At 41.5% G+C, this 21,447-nt stretch overlaps 1 protein-coding gene across 1 annotated transcript; it reads right to left on the bottom strand.

The window, feature by feature from the left end:
• Positions 1-1,067: 1,067 nt before the first annotated feature.
• Positions 1,068-17,225, bottom strand: tmx1 (thioredoxin-related transmembrane protein 1). Its single transcript, XM_073039833.1, has 9 exons — positions 16,356-17,225; positions 15,864-15,979; positions 13,848-13,893; positions 11,290-11,418; positions 8,767-8,812; positions 6,282-6,383; positions 6,016-6,085; positions 5,220-5,422; positions 1,068-4,593 (listed from the first exon to the last, which is right to left on the bottom strand). Exons 1-8 carry the CDS (start codon positions 16,517-16,519, stop codon positions 5,244-5,246), a joined length of 852 nt encoding a protein of 283 aa, XP_072895934.1. The 5' UTR covers positions 16,520-17,225; the 3' UTR covers positions 1,068-4,593; positions 5,220-5,243.
• Positions 17,226-21,447: the final 4,222 nt, after the last annotated feature.

Below are 21,447 nucleotides of genomic sequence, written 5' to 3'. Positions count from 1 at the left end.
TTATGCAGAATGTTTGAAGTTAATAAGTCATCGGGGTGATTGATGAGTTCGTGGCCTAAGGCAGAAGGAGATGAGTTATTAACTTAAAACTTTCTGCATAATCACTCAAAGCGTTGAACTGCGTGCGCACGTAACGAGATCTGTATAACTCATCTCTTTCTAGCTTAGGCCACGAACTTATCAATCACCCATGCTGTGGACACTTTCTGGAGGTCCAAGATCCGTATGCTCCACGACTGCTGGACTAAGTGTGTAAATGTAGGAGGGGACTGTATTGAAAAATAAATGTGCTAGGTTTTCTAAAATTGACTCCTACCTTGGGTCACGAAGTTATCAATCACCCCTCCTAGATCATTTTGTAGAGGCCTGTTTTCACCTTGACACGAGTCTTTTTCTGTTGATCAGTGTCAAAAAAAGACAGATTAAATTCTCTGATTCAATATTGTAAAGCAGTAAAACATGAAAAATTCCAACTTCCGGGGTGCGGGGGTAGTTTTTACAGGCTCTGCACCTTGGTTAAGGAACCTGATAGTTGAAGGGTAATAACTGTTCCTGAACTTGGTGGGGGTGGGATCTGAGGCTCCTGTACCTGCATCTCAATGTCAGCAGGAAGAGAGTATTGCCTAGGTGGTGATGGGGTTGCTTTATTGTGGCAGCACTACTTGTGGATGTGCTCAGTGGTGGGAGCATTCTGCCTGTGAGGGACTGGGCTGTATCCATTACTTTTTTTTATAGGTTTTTCCATTCTTGGCCAATGGTGTTTCCACACCAGGCCATGATGCTTTCCACTGTGACTCTATAAAAGTTTGTCAAAGTTTTAAATGATATGTCAAACCTGCACAGACTTCTAATAAAATAGAGGTGCTGTCGTGCCTTCTTTGGCACTTACATGCCGGTGCAGGACAGACCTTCTGACATGATAGCACCAAGGAATTTAAAGTTACTGAAAACATTCAACATCTATGAAATGCAAAACTTTACACTACTGGTATAGAAATATTTATCCCAGTCATATTTGCAATCAAAACCACACAACTACAAGTGAAAATTGGAGTCAGACACCAATGTCCATTAAAGTCATATTTATTAAAAGGGCAATTTTGTAACTGAAGATACAATATTTAGAATGTCAAATTCTTATATTTGTAATGAGAAATTCTTACTGACTTTACATCAAGAACATTTATCAATGCTACACTCCAGTGCCATCTAGAGAGAGATCTGCACATTGCTCTCACATAGTTTTCAAAAATACAATGGAACAAGTACAAACTTATTTAGCAAAAAAACAGACCAGTACTTAATGAGGCAATTTACCTGCACTTCATGTACAGAACACAGAAATCTACAGCACATTACAGGCCCTTTGGCTAGTGTTGTGCCAACCATGTAACCTACTCTAGAAACTGCCTAGAATTTCCTAGCACTAGCCCTCTATTTTTCTAAGCTCCATGTAGCTATTTAAGAAGCTCTTAAAAGACCTTATTTCTGCTTCCACCACCACCGCCGCCGGCAGTGCATTCCACACACCCACTCCTCTGTGTGAAAAAAACTTACCCCTGACATCCCCTCAATACCTTTTTCCAAACATCTTAAAACCATGCCCCCTCGTGTTACCCATTTCAGCCCTCTGGCTATCCGTATGATCAATGCCCCTCATAATCTTATACACCTCTATCAGTTCTCATCCTCTGTCACTCAAAGGAGAAAAGGCCAAGTTCACTCAACCTATTCTCATTAAGATACACCCTTCAATCCAGGCAACATCCTTGTAAATCTCCTCGGCACTCTGTCTATAGTATCCACATCCAGAACTAAAACAGTACTCCAAGTGGGGTCTGACCAAGGTCTACCAGAGCTCTGGCCCCATGTCTCACAATTTTGGGAAAGTAAACAATTATAAATTGCTTTTTCAAGTACTTTGATTAAAGAATCAAAAAAAAGTTTGAAGTGTTGTTTCTGTCTATGGCATGTTGAATTCAAGACCCACCAGAACTGGAGAAACAACATTCCATCTGACCACTTGGGATTTTGCAGACCAGACCTCTAGATTTAATATTGAGTAGTCCTTAAATTCCAACTTGATATGCACGTGGCATTATTATTTTTCAATCTCCCAGAACATTGCACCATGTTCTGATTTGACCATGCAGTTTATTTCTGTATTAACCAGTCCCCTCTAGTTATTCACGTACATGTAAAATATCTTTGTCTCACTCTGCTTCCAGTTACCTGTTTAATAGCCCTCAAGCACTTTAAAACTTGTTTTTCCAGTTAGCATCTTGCAGGTCTTTCTACTACTATCCTGAAATAATAAGACCATAAGATATGGGAGAATTAGGCCATTTGACCCATCGAGTCTGCTCCGCCATTTCATCATGGCTGATCCAATTTTCCTCTCAGCCACAATTTCCTGCCTTCTCACCAGATTCCTTCATGCCCCAAACAATGGAGACATTGTTCATTTCTCCATTTCAAATAACTGCCCAGCTGTACTGTCTTCCAATTCTGACTAAAGGTCTACACTGGATGCATCAGTCTCTCTCGCTGGACACTCACTAGTTTGCAGTAAAAAAACATTCAAACTTTGAAACACAACTCGAAGTTAAATATTGAGCAACACACAAGCCACTGGAAGAGCTCAGCAGGTCAAGCAGCATCTGTTGGAGCAAAGACCTGACCCAGGGTTTGAACAGAGATAATAACAATTCCTTTACTCTCACAGGATGTTGTGCAATCCACCAAGTTTGTTACTACAGATTCCAGTATCCCCAGTCCCATCTCCAAATTAAATATTGAATCCAATCTAAAGGTACAACTCATATTTCCTATAGTAAAATTATGTAAATTGTTACTTTCATTGTTTAATAATCTCACATTATTGGAATAAAAAAGGCTGCAGAGTTCAATATAGCAGCTATTGCAGTAGCTCATGTAACATCAGCACTTTGAATCTCCAACTCACTGACAACACAGGTGTATTGGATAAGAGTTAATTGTCAGTAACATCCATCAAAAATTGCAACATTTTAAAAACTTATAAGCATCCATTGAGAAGCTAAATGCAATTAAGCTACCTAGTTTATTCTTAGTCTACCATAAACGTAATCAGATTTTGAAAATGTCCCAATCCTCTGATAATGCATTTTGCATCTTTCTTTAAAAAGGAATGCTGCTTGCCAGACAAAATAAAGACCATCTCTGAACTCCACAACTGCATGGTGCCATCATATTCATATCTCACCAAGAGGCCTTGAGTACATCATAGTTAAATTGGATTACAAATTTTGTGTCAATAGATTGTCCAGGCCAAAGACATACTATAACTTGCCCACAGCAATTAAATACAAGATCAATTTAATGTTTATACTTTTTCCCCCAAAGATTTGAAATAAGCAGAGCAAAGCAAATTATTGAAAGTGGCTTTATATAAATTATTGATAAAAACAGCTTATCTCAACATAAAAGGTTTGGTAAAAGTCAATCTAACATTATCTTTATTGTTAAGCATCTTGAAAAAGAAAATGTACAATTTTACAGGAACTAAAACTATTTACAGATTTTTACTTCAAATTCCCTTTTAAAAACAGCAGTTCACTTGAAGCCCAGTATGTCTGGATAATTTTCAAATTTAATAGACATTAGAATCTGTTATTCCAACATATCCAAAAAAAAGTCTTGTATCTATTTTTGGCAGTTAAATATAAATGGATAAGGCAATATACAACCACATACTGTAATGTCAGTGTGAAATTATACACATTCATGCAGATATGCATGGTCCAAACAACTGGGAGTATTTTTTATGCATTGATAACCTGGTCTACAAAATAGTAACTCACACCAATATGTCAAGTTTTTAATGGTACTGTTGAATGTCTCACAAACCCAAATTAAACACTTGAAAGCAAAATAAGATATTTCAAGAATGATAATGTTAACATTGAAAATATTTTTATACACAAATGAACATTATAAATTATTTTCCCTCATTACAAAATAAATCCTCACCATTAAGTGAAAATGCACATTAGCCAAAAATTGCAAGTTTTAAAACTAATAAACATCCAAATGAGAAGCTAAATGCAGTTGAGGTACTTTTTTTTAAACATGAAGCATTAGCACCTGAAGCATTTGGTCTTCAAACATTCATTTCCTTCTGATTAAATGACAATGGTTTAAAGTAGTTCTCCTGCTACACACTCAATGAAATATTCAGTACATAAGCTTTAGTCTCCCAATAACTTGTGACTATTAATCACAACTGATTCAGAATACAATCAAGGTAACACTAAGCAACAGGACTGGTGAAAGGTCTTGGCCCAAAACGTCAACTGTTTATTCCCCACCATAGGTGTTGCCTGACTTGCCGAGTTCCTCCAACTTTCAGTGTGTTGCTCAAAATCTCCAGCATTTGCAGAATTTTTTGTTTATCGTGATTAGATCAGCTAATTTTGTTATTACTTTTAGATGCTTAAATCCTTGTAAACAGACGCTTTGGTTGAAATGACACCCAAACACGCTATGCTTAAGCAAGTTCGTGAAATAGAAATTTTGATGCAGGCAAAGACAGGATGAGCAGGAACAAGAAACCTAGGAAAATAAAATAAAATAAAAATAAATGCAAAATAACTGGAAACATTGTTATCTATTTTAAATGCAATCTTAAAGAATTTTGAATCCAATTAGTGGCTGATGAGCTAAAAAATTTTTAAATGTGTTGAGAAATACCTAATTTCAAAGTACTGGTTTTCCAATGAAAATAGAACAATCCAGATGGATGACCAGACGTAATCAGTACCTTCTACCACATACACGATGGCTTTTAAGTGTACTGCAGAAAGTTAGCTGCTATATGCATATGTACCATTTTCAAGCTAATGTTTTACATTTAGTTTGAAAGGTTGGAATTTTCAGAACTTGATCATGGATACTGCCACAGTATTCATTTAATAAATGTGACATTTCAACTCTTCCATCAAAATAGTACAAAGGACATTTTAACTATACAGTTGAAAGTTTGAAAGTCTTAAAGGAACATACAAGGCTCAATATTAAAGCCTTGTAACTTTGCAACAAAGCCCACAAGAACAAAAAAAGTCAATTTAATACAATACTGCTATCTGCCGCAGGTGACCTTGCACTTCACTGTGGTCTTTTTCCAAAAGTTCATTACCTAACAGTTCAAAGCCTTATGGAAGGACAATAGCTTTAGTCACCTTTTACTTCAATTTGCCCTAGAATCAGGAATCATCAGTTCTGCTATTGTATTCCAATGTGCGTTTTCTCACGGTATCCTGTGAATGATCCCCATCTCCTTTCACCATATCCGTCTCAATTCTTTTACAACTGCCCAGCTTTGCTTCAGAACACAGATCTTCCTCATCTTCATCCTGGAACTGTCCATCCTTTGGCTTGGTTCCTGACATTTTTTCATTGAAAAAAATGTCACACTCAATTTATGTAATTTAAAAAAGCATCATCACAAACTATTTATTTAGTTCATTGTTAAATATAACATTAAGGATGAGAATGAGTTAATGATCAATAGATACATTAATCAAAATGTCTGCAAAGGATGGTACAAGTCAGTGTTACTACTCGAAAGGAAGTAGCAATAATGCTCTTCAGAGAAAGCTGATGGTAGGCAGTTGAGAGCTTTTTCTAATTTGAAAAAATCAGTAGGGATCGACTGCGATCAGGAATGCACAAGAATAGGGGGTGATATAAGGATAGGAGAGCAAAATACTCAGGGGAAAAAATAGCTCACACAATTGAAATAGAGAGACCATAAGTGTCTTAAGCTACTAGGAAGAACATGTTAGTCTAAGCAGTCTAAATTATTTGTTAACAATAAGGAACCTGAAATATTATATAATGGACCCACAATCTACTGGAACTGAAAGATAATTTTTTGAAACTAGCTTCTGCTCCTTTTCTTAAGTGCATTTTCAAAAACCCTGTACTTGAAATTCATAGGTACTGCAAACATTCTTAGAAGAAAATTGGACTCACTTTGAGAAATATGAGGTTGATATCTATATCGCCGGGATGGTAATACACAGTCTGCCACAAAGACCAGAATCTAAAACAAATGCAGATATTTGAAATAAATTTAATAAATTCAAAAGAATTTTCTATGTTGAACTTGAATTTTTGAACCATGATGTTTAGTTTCATTTATTATAAATACGCTTGCATCTTTTCAATCAAAATAGATCTGAGTTGAAACCATTCTACATCATAAATTAACCTATGAAAGCCATCTTTAGATATCTTACCAATCCAAGCACAAGGCCAGAAAACAGAGTCACCAAAGCAAAAATGGTATATGATCCCCAAACAGGTATGCCAATATCTTCAGTGAAGTAATTATGGCAGTGCTGAAAAATAAACATTTTAAACGCATTTTAAAATACACATTAAGATAATGAGATCAGTCATGGAAACAATGTCTAGAAATCTGAAAAGAAAAACAGGTGGGGTGGTAGGTGAGGATAAGGGGAACACGGTCCCTGTTGTGGTGACGGGAGGATGGGGTGAGGGCTGAAGTGCGGGAAATGGAGGAGATGCGGGTGAGGGCATCATTCATGATGGCAGAAGGGAAACCACAATCCTTAAAGAAAGAGCACATCTGAGATGTCCTGGAATGGAAAGCCTCATCCTGGGAGCAGATGCGGTGGAGACGGAGGAACTGGGAATAGGGAATAGCATTTTTGCATGTGGCAGGGTGGGAAGAGGTATAGTCGAGGTAGTTATGAGAATCAGTGGGTTTATAGAAGATGTCAATGGACAGTCTGTCTCCAGAGATATAGACTGAGAGATCGAGAAAGGGGAGAGAAGTGTCCGAGATGGACCAAGTGAATTTGAGGGCTGGGTGAAAGTTAGAGGCAGAGTCGATGAAATTGACGAGCTCAGCATGGGTGCAGGAAACAGCACCAATGTAGACGTCAATGAGGTGAAGGAAAAGTTGGGGAGCAGTACCAGTATAGATTTGGAGCATAGACTGTTCCAGATAACCCACGAAGAGGCAGGCATAGCTGGGGCCCATGCGAGTGCCCATAGCTACATCCTTAGTCTGAAGAAAGTAGGAAGAGCCAAAAGTTATTAAGTCTGAGTACCAGTTCCGCCAACCGGAGGAGTGTGGTGGTTTTGGGGAACTGGTGAGGTCTATTGTCAAGAAAGTAGCGGAGGGCTTTGAGGCCTTCGTGATGGGGAATTGAAGTGTATAAGGATTGGACATCCATCGTGAAAATGAAGCGATCAGGACCAGGGAACTGGAAGTTACTGAAGAGGTGGAGGGCATGGGATGCATCCCGGATGTAGGTGGGGAGGGACTGAACTATGGGTGACAAAATGGAGTCCAGGTAGGCAGATACAAGTTCGATGGGTCAGGAGCAGGCCAAAGCTATTGGCCTACCAGGACAATTAGGCTTGTGGATCTTGGGGAGGAGGTGTGCAGTGCGGGGTGTGGGAATTATGAGTTTTTTGGCTGAGGATGGAAGGTCTCCGGAGTTGATAAGGGCAGTGATGGTACGGGAGACAATGGTTTGATGTTTTTTGGTGGGGTCCTGTTCCAGGGGTAAGTAAGAGGAGGTGTCAGAGAGCTGCCGTTTGGCCTCAGTGAGGTAGAGGTCCATCCGCCAGACTACTACAGCACCACCTTTGTCTGTGGATTTGATGGTGAGGTTAAGATTAGTGCGGAGAGTGCAGTGTGTTCAGAGGGAGTGAGGTTGGAACAGGAGAGAGGAGAGGTGAAGTTGAGACGGTTGATGTCTCGGCGACAGTTGGAGATGAAAAGATCGAGTGCAGGTAGAAGGCCCGGTGGGGGTGTCCAGGAGACGGGAGAAGGGGTCATCAATAGGGGGATGGGATCCCTTGTTAAAGTAGTAGGCTCGGAGACACAGGCGACGGAAGAAGAGTTCAGCATTATGGCAGGCACGGAACTCACTGAGGAGTGGACGGAGGGGGACAAAAGTGAAGCCCTTGCTAAGGACAGAATGCTCTGCCTCAGAGAGGGGATGGTGAAGACATGGCAAGGGTTAGGGCTGGGGTCAGAGGAGGGTAAAGAGTGGGAGGTCTCAGGAGGGAGAGGGGGGGTTAGGATGTTGAGGGAGAGCTGGCTGAGGGGAGGATGAGGGATCAGAGGAATGGAGGGGGGTTGAGGGGTGGAGGGAAGGTTGGGAGTTGTGAGGAGGAGAGGGAGTAGTAGAGGAATAAGACGAGCGGTAGGACCCAGCGGCAGTAAGAGTGGTCCCGGTCTGGATAGGGTCAGCATCTCAGTCCGAGCTGGATCTAGAGCTGGGGGTGTCGGAGCCTGTGGCCTGCAGGGTGCCAGAACTGAGGTCCGAGTCAGAAGCAAGTGAGTCCATGGCGTGCCGGGGGCTAGTGCCCATGCATCTGCAGTGTACTTTGTGTTTACATCCTCATTATCTGCAGCCTCATCTTTGTCTAGTTATCTGTACTAAGCTACCTGCAGTTCCATTTCCCCCCAGTTATGTAATTATAACTTCAACAAATGCAAAAAGAATTAAAGTTAGGAACAATAACCCTTAGTTCATCCAGTATTACAGTGTAATGGCAGTTCAAATTATAAACTAAACTGAGCTGATATTAAGCTAGAATATAAAAAATAAGCCCCCAATATCAACATCAATTTGACCCGATTATACACACTAAAATTGCCTAAATATTAAATGCCTTTTAAAGAAGCAAGATGCAAAAATTACACCATTACAACTCAACTAGCATCAGATAATAACTTACACGAATCCACATGGACAGCTGAAATAATGCTGACATGCCACTCATCCTGCAATGACATTACAACAGGGTCATAAGTAATATTCAATTAGGATTAAAAGTGTCAGCAAATAATTCATGATGTATACTTAAACACATCTGTACTTCATAATTCCAACCAACATTATTTGATCACTTCAAATTAAGTCAACTTTCAAATGGAACAGGTTCTGTAAGAAGGCAATTCTTATCGATTTTCATAAACTAACAAATGCATGCTTAGATGAGTAGAAGTATGAAATAATTTCAGAGAACCCACAAACCAAGCCTATTTGATAACAAGGTTAATTTTAAGCCCAAAGATGAGTGCTATTGTTATGTCATATCATGGCAATTAGAAATCACAACCAACACTTGGGATTGTGTTCTAAATTTATATTTTTTTTTGTAAAAGTTGTTCACTATATTGGACTGAAAATAGTTTTTCCATATTACTCTGCAGCAATTCTATCCTTGGTGTTCTTATTATGCTTATTGAGAACAGTGCATACTGTGTCCATTCCTTCTACACGGAAAGTGATTTTCAACAATATTCCATACACTACCAACCACTTACTTGGAAATGGGTAACAAAAGGAAAACCAATTCACTAATACTTCTCATTCTACTTTAAATTTCTATGGCATTGTTTCATAGCCTGACAAGTTATTTTCTTTGATAAGCACTTTTAAGCATTTTAACAAACTTATTTCAGCAGTGAGTTTGACTATGAACTTACACAGCGTAACACAAAATTAATTAATCAAAACATAAGGGGAAAATGAGACAGATTTTCAAAAATTCATTTTTAATAACTTCTGTCTTTTACACCTTAAATATTATTAACTTTAAGGTGATGTTAGGATGCTTCCAGAAGATTTTAAACACTTGAAATTTTATCTATAAATTAACAATTAGTCTTAAGGACCATCAATGGAGTCTACATTCCCCATCGTTTAAATTCAAGCAAGTAATGTAATTTCAATTGGAGGCCATTTCATAACCAAATTATAACGAACAAAACCAAAAACTACTTTAAATAACACATTTAAGGAAAAATATACACCTTATTCAAGAAAGGGAGTAGAGATAGCCCAGGAAATTATAGAGCAGTGAGTCTTTCTTCAGTGGTTGGTAAGTTGATGGAAAAGATCATGAGAGGCAGGATTTATGAACATTTGGAGAGGCATAATATGATTAGGAGTAGTCAGCATGGCTTTGTCAAAGGCAGGTCGTGCCTTACGAGGCTGACTGAATTTTTTGAGGATGTGACGAAACATATTGAAGGTAGAGCAGTACATGTAGTGTATATGGATTTCAGCAAGGTATTTGATAAGGTACCCCATGCAAGGCTTATTGAGAAAGTAAGGAGGCATGGGATCCAATTGGCTTGCCCACAGAAGGCAAAGAGTAGCTGCAGACGGGTCATTTTCTGAATGGAGGTCAGTCACCAGTGGTGTGCCTCAGGGATCAGTTCTGGGACTCCTACACTTTGTGATTTTTATAAGTGACCTGGATGAGGAAGTGGAGGGATAGGTTGGTAAATTTGCTGATGACACAAAGGTTGGGGGTGTTGTGGACAGTGTGGAGAGCTATCAGAGGTTACAGCGTGACATCAATAGGATGCAAAACTGGGCTGAGAAGTGGCAGATGGAGTTCAACCAAGATAAGAGTGAGGTGGTTTATTTTGATAGGTCAAATATGATGGCAGAATATAGTATTAATGGTAAGACTCTTGGCAGCGTGAAGGATCAGAAGGATGTCGGGGTCCAAGTCCATAGGACACGCAAAGCTACTGCGCAGGTTGACTCTGTGGTTAAGAAGGCACACAAAGCACTGGCCTTCATCAACCGTGGGATTGAGTTCAAGAGCCAAGAGGTAACGTTACAGTTATATAGGACTTTGGTCAGACCCCACATGGAGTACTGTGCTCAGTTCTGGTCACCTCACTACAGGAAAGATGTGGAAACCATAGAAAAGGCGCAGAGGAGATTTACAAGGATGTTGCCTGGATTGGACAGCGTGTCTTGTGAGAGTAGGTTGAGTGAACTCAGCCTTTTCTCCTTGGAGCGGCAGAGGATGAGAGGTGACCTGATAGAGGTGTATAAGATGATGAGAGGCATTGATTGTGTGGATAGTCAGAGGCTTTTTCTCAAGGCTGAAATAGCTAACACGAGAGGGCACAGTTTTAAGCTGCTTGGAAGTAGGTACAAAGGAAATGTCAGGGACAAGTGCTTTTTTTTGAAAAACTCACGAGTGGTGAATGTGTGGAATGAGCTGCCGGCAATGGTGGTGGAGGCAGATAATGATAGGGTCTTTTAAGAGGCCCCTGGATAGGTAAATGGAGCTTAGAAAAAAATAGAGAGCTATGGGTAACCCTAGATAATTTCTAAAGTACATGTTCAACACAGCATTGTGGGCCAAAGGGCCTGTATTGTGCTGTAGGTTTTCTATGCTTCTATGTTTAACTACTGTTAAAAAAAACCAATGAATTGTGCATAAACTTACAAAAAGGAGGAAGGCTGTAACCAAGAGTACATTGGTTCTATGGCTTCCCATTTCTTTCCATCTATGAAGTCAATGAAATCATTCTTCATTCTAGGACCTTGATACTTCCTAAATTCTCCATCCTTACAACTGCGGGGAAAAAGATTCAATACCACAGGTAATTTTCATGCTTTCACAATCACAAAATACAAATATCACTTAAATAAGCGGCAACATAGAAGCTTCCAATGCTTTGTCTTCAAAACATACTGTATATTATGCAAAAAACAAGAGGTAAAATAAATTGCACTTTAGCTTGCTTATCAACATACAGATTTAGAAGAAAGAAAGAATGAAATAATTGATTAAAACTGGACACATGTAACATGAAAAATATCTGGTTATAATGATAGAACCAGACTAAATGTTCTTTTTATAAAAAATGGTTAAAATTACTGATGATTCAGATCATAGCAGCATCTAGTTATCTAAGGAAACTTACAGAAGATCCTGTAAGGACACTTTTGCCATAACAAATTATAAAATAATCTCCAAGTGAGAAAAATAAATGAGTTATACTCATTTTCCTTTTGCTTACCGCAGATTAACACTTGTTTGGAATAAGTAATGAAGTCCTTCTGACCACAAATTTAAATCACAACTTAACTGACCGAAGTTGACAACTACTGGCTCAATTGCTTCAATAATGTTTCTCTTTTTTTTTTACATAATCAGACCATGAAGTACCTTTTCACCTTTCAAAAACTCCAGGAATTACCCAAGATAATTCAGTCCAGTTGAATAGTAATTTGCAATTTGCCTATTGTCACAATAGGTCTACAGCAGATGCAATCTCACTGGCTTTCCACTCAGCCTTGGATCACCTGGACAATAGCAACAACTACACAAGGCTGCTGTTTAACACTCAGTGTTCAACACCATCATAACCTCAGTACTAATCAACAGGCTCTAAATCCTGGGCCCTTTTATCTTGTTCTGCAACTGAATCCTTGATTCCTTCACCAGGAGACCACAGTCAGTGTGGGTCGGAAATAACATCCCCTCCGTGCTGACCATCAAAGGCACACCTCCAGATGTGTGCTCTACTATCTCTATAACCACAACTGGGAGGCTACGGATAGCTCAATCCGCATTTATAAATTTGCTGACAGCACAACCATTGCTGGCAGAATTTCAGATAGTGATGAGCAGGCATAAAGGAGTGATATAGATTAGCTGATTGAGTAGTGTCACAGCAACAACCTTGTACTGAAAGTCACTAAGACCAAGGAATTGATCGTGGACTTCGGGAAGGGGAAGTCAAAAGAATACACACCAGTCGTCATCAAGGGATCAGCAGTGGAAAGGGCGAGTAGTTTCAAGTTCCTGGGGAACTCTGAGGATCTACCCTGGGCCCAACATATTGATCCAATTACAAAGGTGCCGCAACAGCGGCTACATTTCATTAGGAGTACGGCAGAGAGCTAACTGGTTGCATCACCGCCTGGTATGGAGGGGCCGCTGTAGGAGATCAGAAAATGCTGCAAAGAGTTGCAAACTCAGCCAGCTTCATCTGTTAGTCTCCCCATCAGAGGGCACTTCCAAGAAATGTTGCCTCTAAAAGGCAGTATCCATCACTAAGAGCTCACATCACCCAGGTCCCACCCTTTTCTCATTGCTATCATCAAGGAGGTGGCACAGGAGCCTGAAGACACACTCAACGTTTCAGGAACAGCTTCTTCCCCCTCCACCATCAGATTTCTGAATAGACAATGAACCCATGTACACTACCTCACTATTTTTTCTTCTTATGGTCTCTTTTTGCATTACTTATTTTATACATATACATCCATACCACTTTGTTCGTGTTTGTTCCCTCTCTCTCGTTGACTTTTCTGCAACTGTTTTTTTTAAAAAACGGAATGGGGTTACTAGCCCTATGCCCAACTCTCCTCCTTTCACAGCCAGGCTTGGGACTAGTCTATCAATAGATGACCCCGAATTCAGTGTTTAGCTTACAAGTTCCCCATGCCTGACTTTTTCCCTTTACATAGTATTAATTGAGCATTACAAAAGTAAACAACATTGGACTGCACAATGTCTGCACGGAATATATATTCTAGCCCAAGTTTATTACTTTATTGTGAATTAGCAAACTATTAGTTTAAAATCCAAGTTAATATATCTGAATGGCACAAGTATTATGATGTAATTGCTATCCAAGTCCTAATATTGTTAAATTACTGGACACATATTACATGAGAAAGCACAGGACACCAATATTGGAATAAGATACCACGGTCCTGCATAAACAGTATTAATTTCAACTGATCTGATATTGTATCCAAAAGCATAGTCATCTCTTCATGAATATATGGTGGCTGAGCATTTGACTCATTTGGGCCCAATTTTGGACAGGGAAGAAAGAAATCACTGCTGAAAGTATCTAAGTGCTATACAAGAATGGGAAGAAATACTTCCAGATTTTCTAACTGCAGATTCAATATATCAAAATACATAGAAATTACATGGAAAAATGTTTAAAAATGCACAATAAGAAAACCTTAAAATGTACTTACTGGTATATTGTGGGAAGGGCTGTAATGATGAATCGACCACTCAGACCTGTTTTTAAAAAGGATACTTGTCACAACAAAAATGCAAATCATTGAAAAATCAGAATTATGTAGTTTAATTTTTGGGAATACACTAAACTAAATCTATAGAAATAGTATTGCCAGCTTTTAACACATACTTTCCACAAGTTATCAAGTTATCGCTCCACCCCCCCAAAGAGGAAGTCATAGATTCCCTCACAAACTTAAGCCATTGAGACAGTCAAAACTGAAACACACCCTTCAGTCCACCCTTCAGTCCACCAGTTATATTCATTCGTTGTTGAAAAATTTAGCTCACAGTCCTATAACTCTGCCCAGAACCTACTTCCACACTGGGAGCAATTTTACAATGGACAACTAACGTACAAAACCACTTATTTTTAAGGTGCTTCAGGTTCTTCCTATAGCACAAGGACATCACAGGGACAGCACACAATGATGGTGCTGTGTACATGGACTTTCAAATTATGCTTGATGAATCTGCCATCAAAACTGAAACCTCCAGAATAAAGAAAGGCCATTGACAACATTAATATGGAATTGGCTTTGATAGAAGAAACTTGGGTGAACTGGACAAAGAACAAAGTGACATGCATTTATCAAGGCTCTTCATCAAGGGTTCATACACCAATCACTCATTTTCTTCATTTTTTTTCTGCATAGAAGGTACACAATTTCAAGATGGGCAGGTAGCACAGAACATTAAGGATGCTGACTTCCATAAAACAGGGGGTAAGAAGTAGATGAAGTTTAATGTAGTGAAATGCAAAGTGATAATACAGTAGTAGGAAAAACAAGGGACACATCTGAAGTGGCTATATGTACACAATCACAGATGCGGTAGGACAATTGAGAAGGGCTTTATTAATAGAGGAAGAGCTGGAAAAAATAAGAAAATCAATCCAAATTGTTATAAAATGTTGGTTCAATTATAATTGCAGCATTATGTCCAAATCTGCTGCACACTCAATCTCTAGAAGACTCAATATCTTGAAAAGAACAAGTGATTGCAGGAGGGGCAAGACAAACAACTCAATATTCTGGGATTCCACTGCTTTAAACAGAGCAGGAGAGGTTAAAGGCAGATGGGTGGCACTTCTAGTCAAGGAAAATGTCACTGCAACACTTAGGACAGACTGAAAAACTTGTCTAGTGAGGCTTTATGGGTGGAATTGAGGGATAAGATTGTTGGAAGGTATTCTAAGGGACCAGATATGAGTATTTAGATGGCCATGGATAGTCAGCATGGCCTTGCATGAGCTAGGATGTGTTTAACCAATTTTATGTAATTTTTCCAAGGAAGTTACCAGGAAAGTTGATGAAGGCAAGGCAGTGGATGTTGTCTACATGGACTTTAGCAAGGCACTCGACAAGGCCCCACATGGGAGGTTGGTCAAGAAGGTTCTTTTGCTTGCCATTCAAGATGAGGTAGTAGATTGGATTAGACATCAGCTTTGTGGGAGAAGCCAGAGTGGTGGTCTGCTGTTATTTGTCATCCATATCAGTGATAATGCAGTTAACTAGATCAGCAAATTAGCAGATGACACCAAGATTGGAGGTGACTATGAGGAAGACAATCATGGCTTGCAACGCAATCTGGACCAGCCAGAAAAAAAAAAATCAACATTTTAAGTTTGGATAGATACATGAATGGCAGCGATATGGAGGGCAGTGGTCCAGGTACAGGTCGATGGGAGTAGATAGTTTAAGACTACATGTTTCTGTGCTGTATTTTCTATGACTCAATGAATAGCAACTCACAGCAGGTACACACTAGTATGTCAAACCTTGCAACATATAGAAACAAACATTTACACTCCCCAGATAAAATGCAGTCTAACACCTCAACAGCTACATCTCCCAAATACCATTCTTTATAAGCTTTTTTTGCTCTCAAAAACGGTTTAATCTTTACTATAAAGATACTTTATTTCCCTCATCAGCAAAAAAAAAACTGCAAGTAATCAAAGAAAATACCTGGCTGTTCAGTTATATCCACTTTGGCAACGTTCACACCCAGATCATCACTCCACTCTGCAAACTCATTCCACTCTGACTGAAGTTGTTGACAGGCAGGACACCAGGGGGCATAACTAGAGATTAAACAAGGCACTGATTAACACACACGACTATTAGCTCATTCTTTTGTCGTATGTATTTTACTAGTTTTATTTCAGAAATGTTACTGAGCAATTTAAATATTACAATTTACCAAAAGTAGGTTTAAAGGCTGCAGTGATCAGTGACTCCCAGTTCAAGCAGATGCCCGACCTGGGACGCCGGTCACTAGTTTGAGCCCCGATCCTGACCTACAACGTGTTTATATCTCCTGGATTCGACAGTCTTGCTGAGTTCCTCTCAGCACAGGCTTCCCCACAACTGTGATAAACTAGAGGCGGGGTCAGGGCCGTGTGCCTGCCCCGAATCGCCACGGCCACTCAGCGCGGCTAACAGTATCGTGATACCTACAACTCCACCATCCATTCGCCGTCGAGAATCTCCTTCCAGTTGTGGTCAGTAATGACTTTGACCAAATTCCTCTCGGCCTGCAGAAGTGGCAACAACCATAAGAAGATCAACAGCGCAAACGCGCGTACCGGCCGCCCAAAGGCCCCAACTCCGACCACCGCCATTTTCTTCAAAATGTGTGCTGCGCATGTCACCGACGCAATCGCGAACAGCCTCGATACAAATACGGCGGGGAGGGAGAAGATCGTCAGTGATTGGACAGAAGGTCAGGGCAATCCGGATTGGACAGAGGGAGGTCTGCGCAGTGGGGATTGGACAGAGAGGATATCAGGGCAGTGGGGATTGGACAGAGAGGATATCAGGGCAGTGGGGATTGGACAGAGAGGATATCAGGGCAGTGGGGATTGGACAGAGAGGATATCAGGGCAGTGGGGATTGGACAGAGAGGATATCAGGGCAGTGGGGATTGGACAGAGAGGATATCAGGGCAGTGGGGATTGGACAGACTGAACAGGGCAGCAGGTGCTGGATAGACTGTTGAGGGAACATACACAAAATGCTGGAGTAACTGAGTAGGCAGCATCATCCATGGAAAAGAGAAAACAGTCTCCCATCCACTGCCAGCAACCTCACAGTTCCCTTACCTTGCAACCTCCTGTTTCTACCTCCTACCCAAGATCCACAAACCTGCCTGTCCAGGTAGACCTTTTGCTTCTGCTCCACCAAACTTATATCTGCATATCTCGACTTTTTTAACCCCCTGGTTGAGTCCCTTTCTACCTATCCATGACACTTCAAAGGCTTTAGATCTTTTCAATTACTTCAAGTTCCCTGGCCCCGACATCCCATTTCACCATGGATGTCCAGTCCCTATACACCTCCATCCCCCATCAGAAGTTCTCTGCTTTCTTCTAGATAACAGACCCAACCTGTTCCCCCCTCCTCCCCACCACCACCGCTCTCCTCTGGCAGAGCTAGTCCCCACTCTCAATAATTTCTCCTTTGGCTCCTCCCACTTCCTCCAAACCAAAGGTGTACTCACATGGGTCCCAGCTGTGCCTCCCTTTTTGTTGGCAACATGGTACAAGGTATGTTCCAAGCCTACATTGGTATCACTCCCCAATATTCCTCCGCTGTATCGATGACTGCATTGGTGCTACCTCCTGAGCCCATGCTGAGCTTGACAGCTTCATCAACTTTGCCTCCAACTTCCACCCTGCCCTCAAACTTACCCGGTCCATTTCCGACATCTCCCTCCCCTTTCTCAATCGCTTTGTCTCTATGTCTGGAGAAAGTGTATATTCTGATATTTTTTACTGGTTCTCACAGCTAACTGGACTGTACCTCTCCCTACCCTGTCACTCGTAAAAATGCCATCCCCTTCTTTCAGTTCCTCCATCTTCACATTTCAAAACTAATGAGTCCTCCTCTTCAAAGAAAGAGGCTTTCCTTCCACCATCAATGCTGCCCTCACCCGCATCTCTTTCCTTTTCACGCACGTCTGCCCTCACTTCATCCTCTCTCCACCCCACCCGGGACAGTGGTCCTCTCGTCCTCACCTACCATCCCAGTAACCTCTGCTGGGATTCTCTGTAACTTCCACCATCTCCAAATGGATTCCACCATCAAGCACGTCTTTCCCTCCCCCCCCCCCCCCCCCCACTTTCTGCTTTCCACAAGGATTGCTCCGCATGTGACTTCCTTGTCTATTCATGGCTCCCCACTGATCTCCCTCCTGGTATTTATCCTTGCAAGCAGGACAGGTTTCACACCTGCCCCTACACCTCCTCCCTCACTACCATTCAGGGCCCCAAACATTCCTTCCAGGTGAGGCAACACTTCACCTGTGAGTCTGTTGGGGACATCTACTGTATCCAGTGCTGCCAGTGCAGCCTCCTGTGCATCAGTGAGGCACAAAGTAGATTGGGAAACTGCTTCACCGAGCACCTACGCTCCATCTGCCAGAAAAAGTGGGAACTCCTGGTGGCCACACAGTTCAGTTCTACTTCCCATTCCCATTCCGACATGTCAGTCCATGGTCCCTCTACTGCTGCACACTCAGGTGGGAGCAGCAACACCTTATATTCCATCTGGGCAGCCTCCAACCTAATGGCTTGCAGTAAATGCCCCCTCCCCCTTCACCATTCCCATTTCCCTCTCTCACATCTCCTTACCTGCCCCTCACCTCCCTCTGGTGCTCCACCCACTTCCCTTTCTTCCATCTCCTATCAGATTCCCCCTTCTCCAGCCCTGTATCTCTTTCACCAATCAGCTTCCCAGTTCTTTACTTCACCTCTCCCCTTCTACCAATTTCACCTATCACCTACCACCCTGTACTTCTTCCTCCTCTCCCTCTACCTTCGTGCTGATCTATTTTTTTTCCTGTCCTGATGTGGGGTCTTGACCCAAAACATCAGCTGTTGACTCTTTTCCACAGATGCTGCCTGGCCTGCGGAGCTCCTGTGTGTGTGTTCCTGGGATTTCCAGCATCTGCGGATTTTCCCTTGCTTGCGAGACCGTTGAGTGGGGCAGGGAGTAATCAGACTGATCTGAGCTTTGGGGGTTAGTCAGACTCGGGACAGACCGAAGATGCTGACATCTGAGAGCAACGTACGCAAACTTTGGAGGAACTCAGTCAGGGCAGGGGATGGACAGGAATAAACAGTCGACATTTTGGGCCCAGACCTCATTCCAGGACTGGAAAGGAAAGGGGAAGAAGGTGGAATAAAAGGTGAGAGTAGTACAAGTGACAGACGGTAGATGAGACCAGGTGAGGGAGTAGGCTGGTAGGGGAGGAGTGATGATATAAGATCTGGGAGGTGATCGGTAGAAGAGCTCTTCTGCTGTGTATAGTCAGACACTAAAGGCCACAGCAACATCTGTGAGGACCAAGAAGATATGGTCAAGGGAGGCGGAGAGGCACTTACAGGACTGCTTTGAGTTGGTGGACTGGACAATCTTCAGGGACTCATCTTTGAGTTAATGAATATGCCACAGTTGGCACTGACTTCATCAAGGCCTGTTGTGAATGAGTGTGTGCCTTTGAGAATATACCGTACACACCAAAACCAAATGCTGTGGATAAACCAAGAGATTTGGAGTCTGTTGAGGGCCAGATCTGTGATCCAGAACTATACACGAAATCCTGGTACGACTTACTGAAAGCTGTTTCAATGGCATAAAAACTATTCTGATTGAGGTTGTAGAAAAAAAGATCAGAAGCACATCAGCTCAGGCAGGGTTTGCAGGCCAATACTTTTTACAAAGCGATACCTACCATGAATGGCTGTGATGCTTCATATCAAGCTGAGCTCAATGCCTTTTATGCACACTTCAAAAGGGAGAATAAAACTACACCTGCAGCATCTGGCAACCCTGTCATCTCAGTCTCGAAAGCCAGCATCAGAGCATCTTTCAAGAGAGTGTACTCTCGCAAGGCTTCAAGCCCTGATGGTGTGGCTGGTGGGGCTCTGAAAACCTGTGCCAACCAACTGACGGGCGTGTTCAAGGGCATCTTCAATCTCTCACTGCTGCAGCAGAGGTTGCCACCTGCTTCAAAAGGGCGCCAATCATTCCAGTGCCCAAGAACAGCAGGGTGATCTGCCTTAATGACTGTCTCCCAGTGGTACTCACATCTACTGTGATGAAGTACTTTGAGAGGTTGGTCATGGCCAGAATCAACTCCTGCCTAAGGAAGGATCTAGACCTGCTGCAATTTGCCTATCACCGCAATAGGCCTACAGCAATCTCACTAGCTCTCCACTCAGCCTTGGATCTCCTGGAAAATAGCAATACCTACGTCAGGCTGGTTTTATTGACTACAGAGTGTCCAACACAATCTTACCCTCAGTTCTTATGAACAAGTTCAGAAACTTTGGATTCTGTTCGCCCCTCTGCAACGGGATCCTTGAACTTCCTCACCAGGAGACCTCAGACTGTGTGGATTGGAAATGTCATGTATTTTACAGACTGTTGCATGTGAGGCTGCTTTATAAGGTAAGAGCAGACAGTATTGCAGGAATGATACTAGCATAGATAGAAGATTGCCTGCTGGCAGGACAAGAAGAGTGGGAATAAAGGGGACCTTTTCTGGTTGGCTGCTGGTGACTACTGGTGTTCCTCAGTGGTCACTGTGGGCCCACTCCTTTTCACGTTGTGTGTCAATGATTTGGATGCCTGAATTGATGGCCTTGTAGCCATGTTTCCAAAGGATATGAAGCTAGGTGGAGAGACAAGTTATGTTGAGAAAACAGGGAATCTGCCGAAGGTTTTAGACAAATTGGGAGAATGGGCAAAGAAGTGGCAGATGGAATATAATATAAGGAAGTGTATGGTCCTGCACTTTAGTAGAAGGAATAAAGGTGTGGAATATTTTCTAAGTGGGGAGAAAATTTTAAAAATCAGTGGTATGACGGGACTTTGGAGTCCTCATGCAGGATTCCCTAAAGGGTAACATCAGGCTGAGTTGGTGGTAAGGAAGACAAATGCAGTGTTAGCATTCATTTCGAGGAAAATATGAATGCAAGAATGTAGTGCTGAGACATTGGTCAGATGCACTTGGAGTATTGTGAGTAGTTTTGGGCCCTTTATCTAAAAAATGTGCTGGCGTTGGAGGGGGTTCAGGAGAATGATTCTGGGAACGAAAAGGTTAACATATGAGTAGCGTTTGATAGCTCTGAATGAGAGAGGATTTCACTGAATTTTATTGAATATTGAAAGATCTGAATAGTGTGGATGTAGAGAGGATTATTCCTACAGTGGGCGAGTCCAGGACCAGAATCAGAATCAGGTTTAATATCACTGGCATATGTCATCAAATTTGTTAACTTTGCAGCAGCACTACAATGCAAGACGTGATAAATATAGAAAAAAAACTGAATTACAGTGAGTATATATATATCTATATTAAATAGTTAATGTAAGGTAAGTAGTGGTAAAACAGAAATTTTTTAAAGAAGTACTGAGCATGTCCTTGGTGAACAAGATCCTCGATGATGGAAGCTGCTCTCTGAGGTATCACCCCTTGAAGATATCTCGGATACTACGGAGGCTAGTACCCATGATGGAGCTGACTAATTTTACAACTCTCTGT

The sequence above is a fragment of the Hemitrygon akajei genome, chromosome 3 (assembly GCF_048418815.1).
Source record: "Hemitrygon akajei chromosome 3, sHemAka1.3, whole genome shotgun sequence".
Classification (NCBI taxonomy): domain Eukaryota; kingdom Metazoa; phylum Chordata; class Chondrichthyes; order Myliobatiformes; family Dasyatidae; genus Hemitrygon; species Hemitrygon akajei.
The sequence above is the reverse complement of the archived record's forward strand: the minus strand, read 5'-3'. Positions and strand labels throughout refer to the sequence as shown.

What these genes read in the sequence shown, in the direction of transcription:
- tmx1 (XM_073039833.1), bottom strand. Translation starts at nt 16,519, where the DNA reads ATGGCGGTGGTCGGAGTTGGGGCCTTTGGGCGGCCGGTACGCGCGTTT. An exon ending in GCCCTTCCCACAATATACCA is followed by an intron (nt 11,419 to 13,847) that starts GTAAGTACATTT and finishes TTTTCCCCGCAG; the next exon opens with TTGTAAGGATGGAGAATTTA. An exon ending in TTACAGCCTTCCTCCTTTTT is followed by an intron (nt 8,813 to 11,289) that starts GTAAGTTTATGC and finishes ATGTCATTGCAG; the next exon opens with GATGAGTGGCATGTCAGCAT.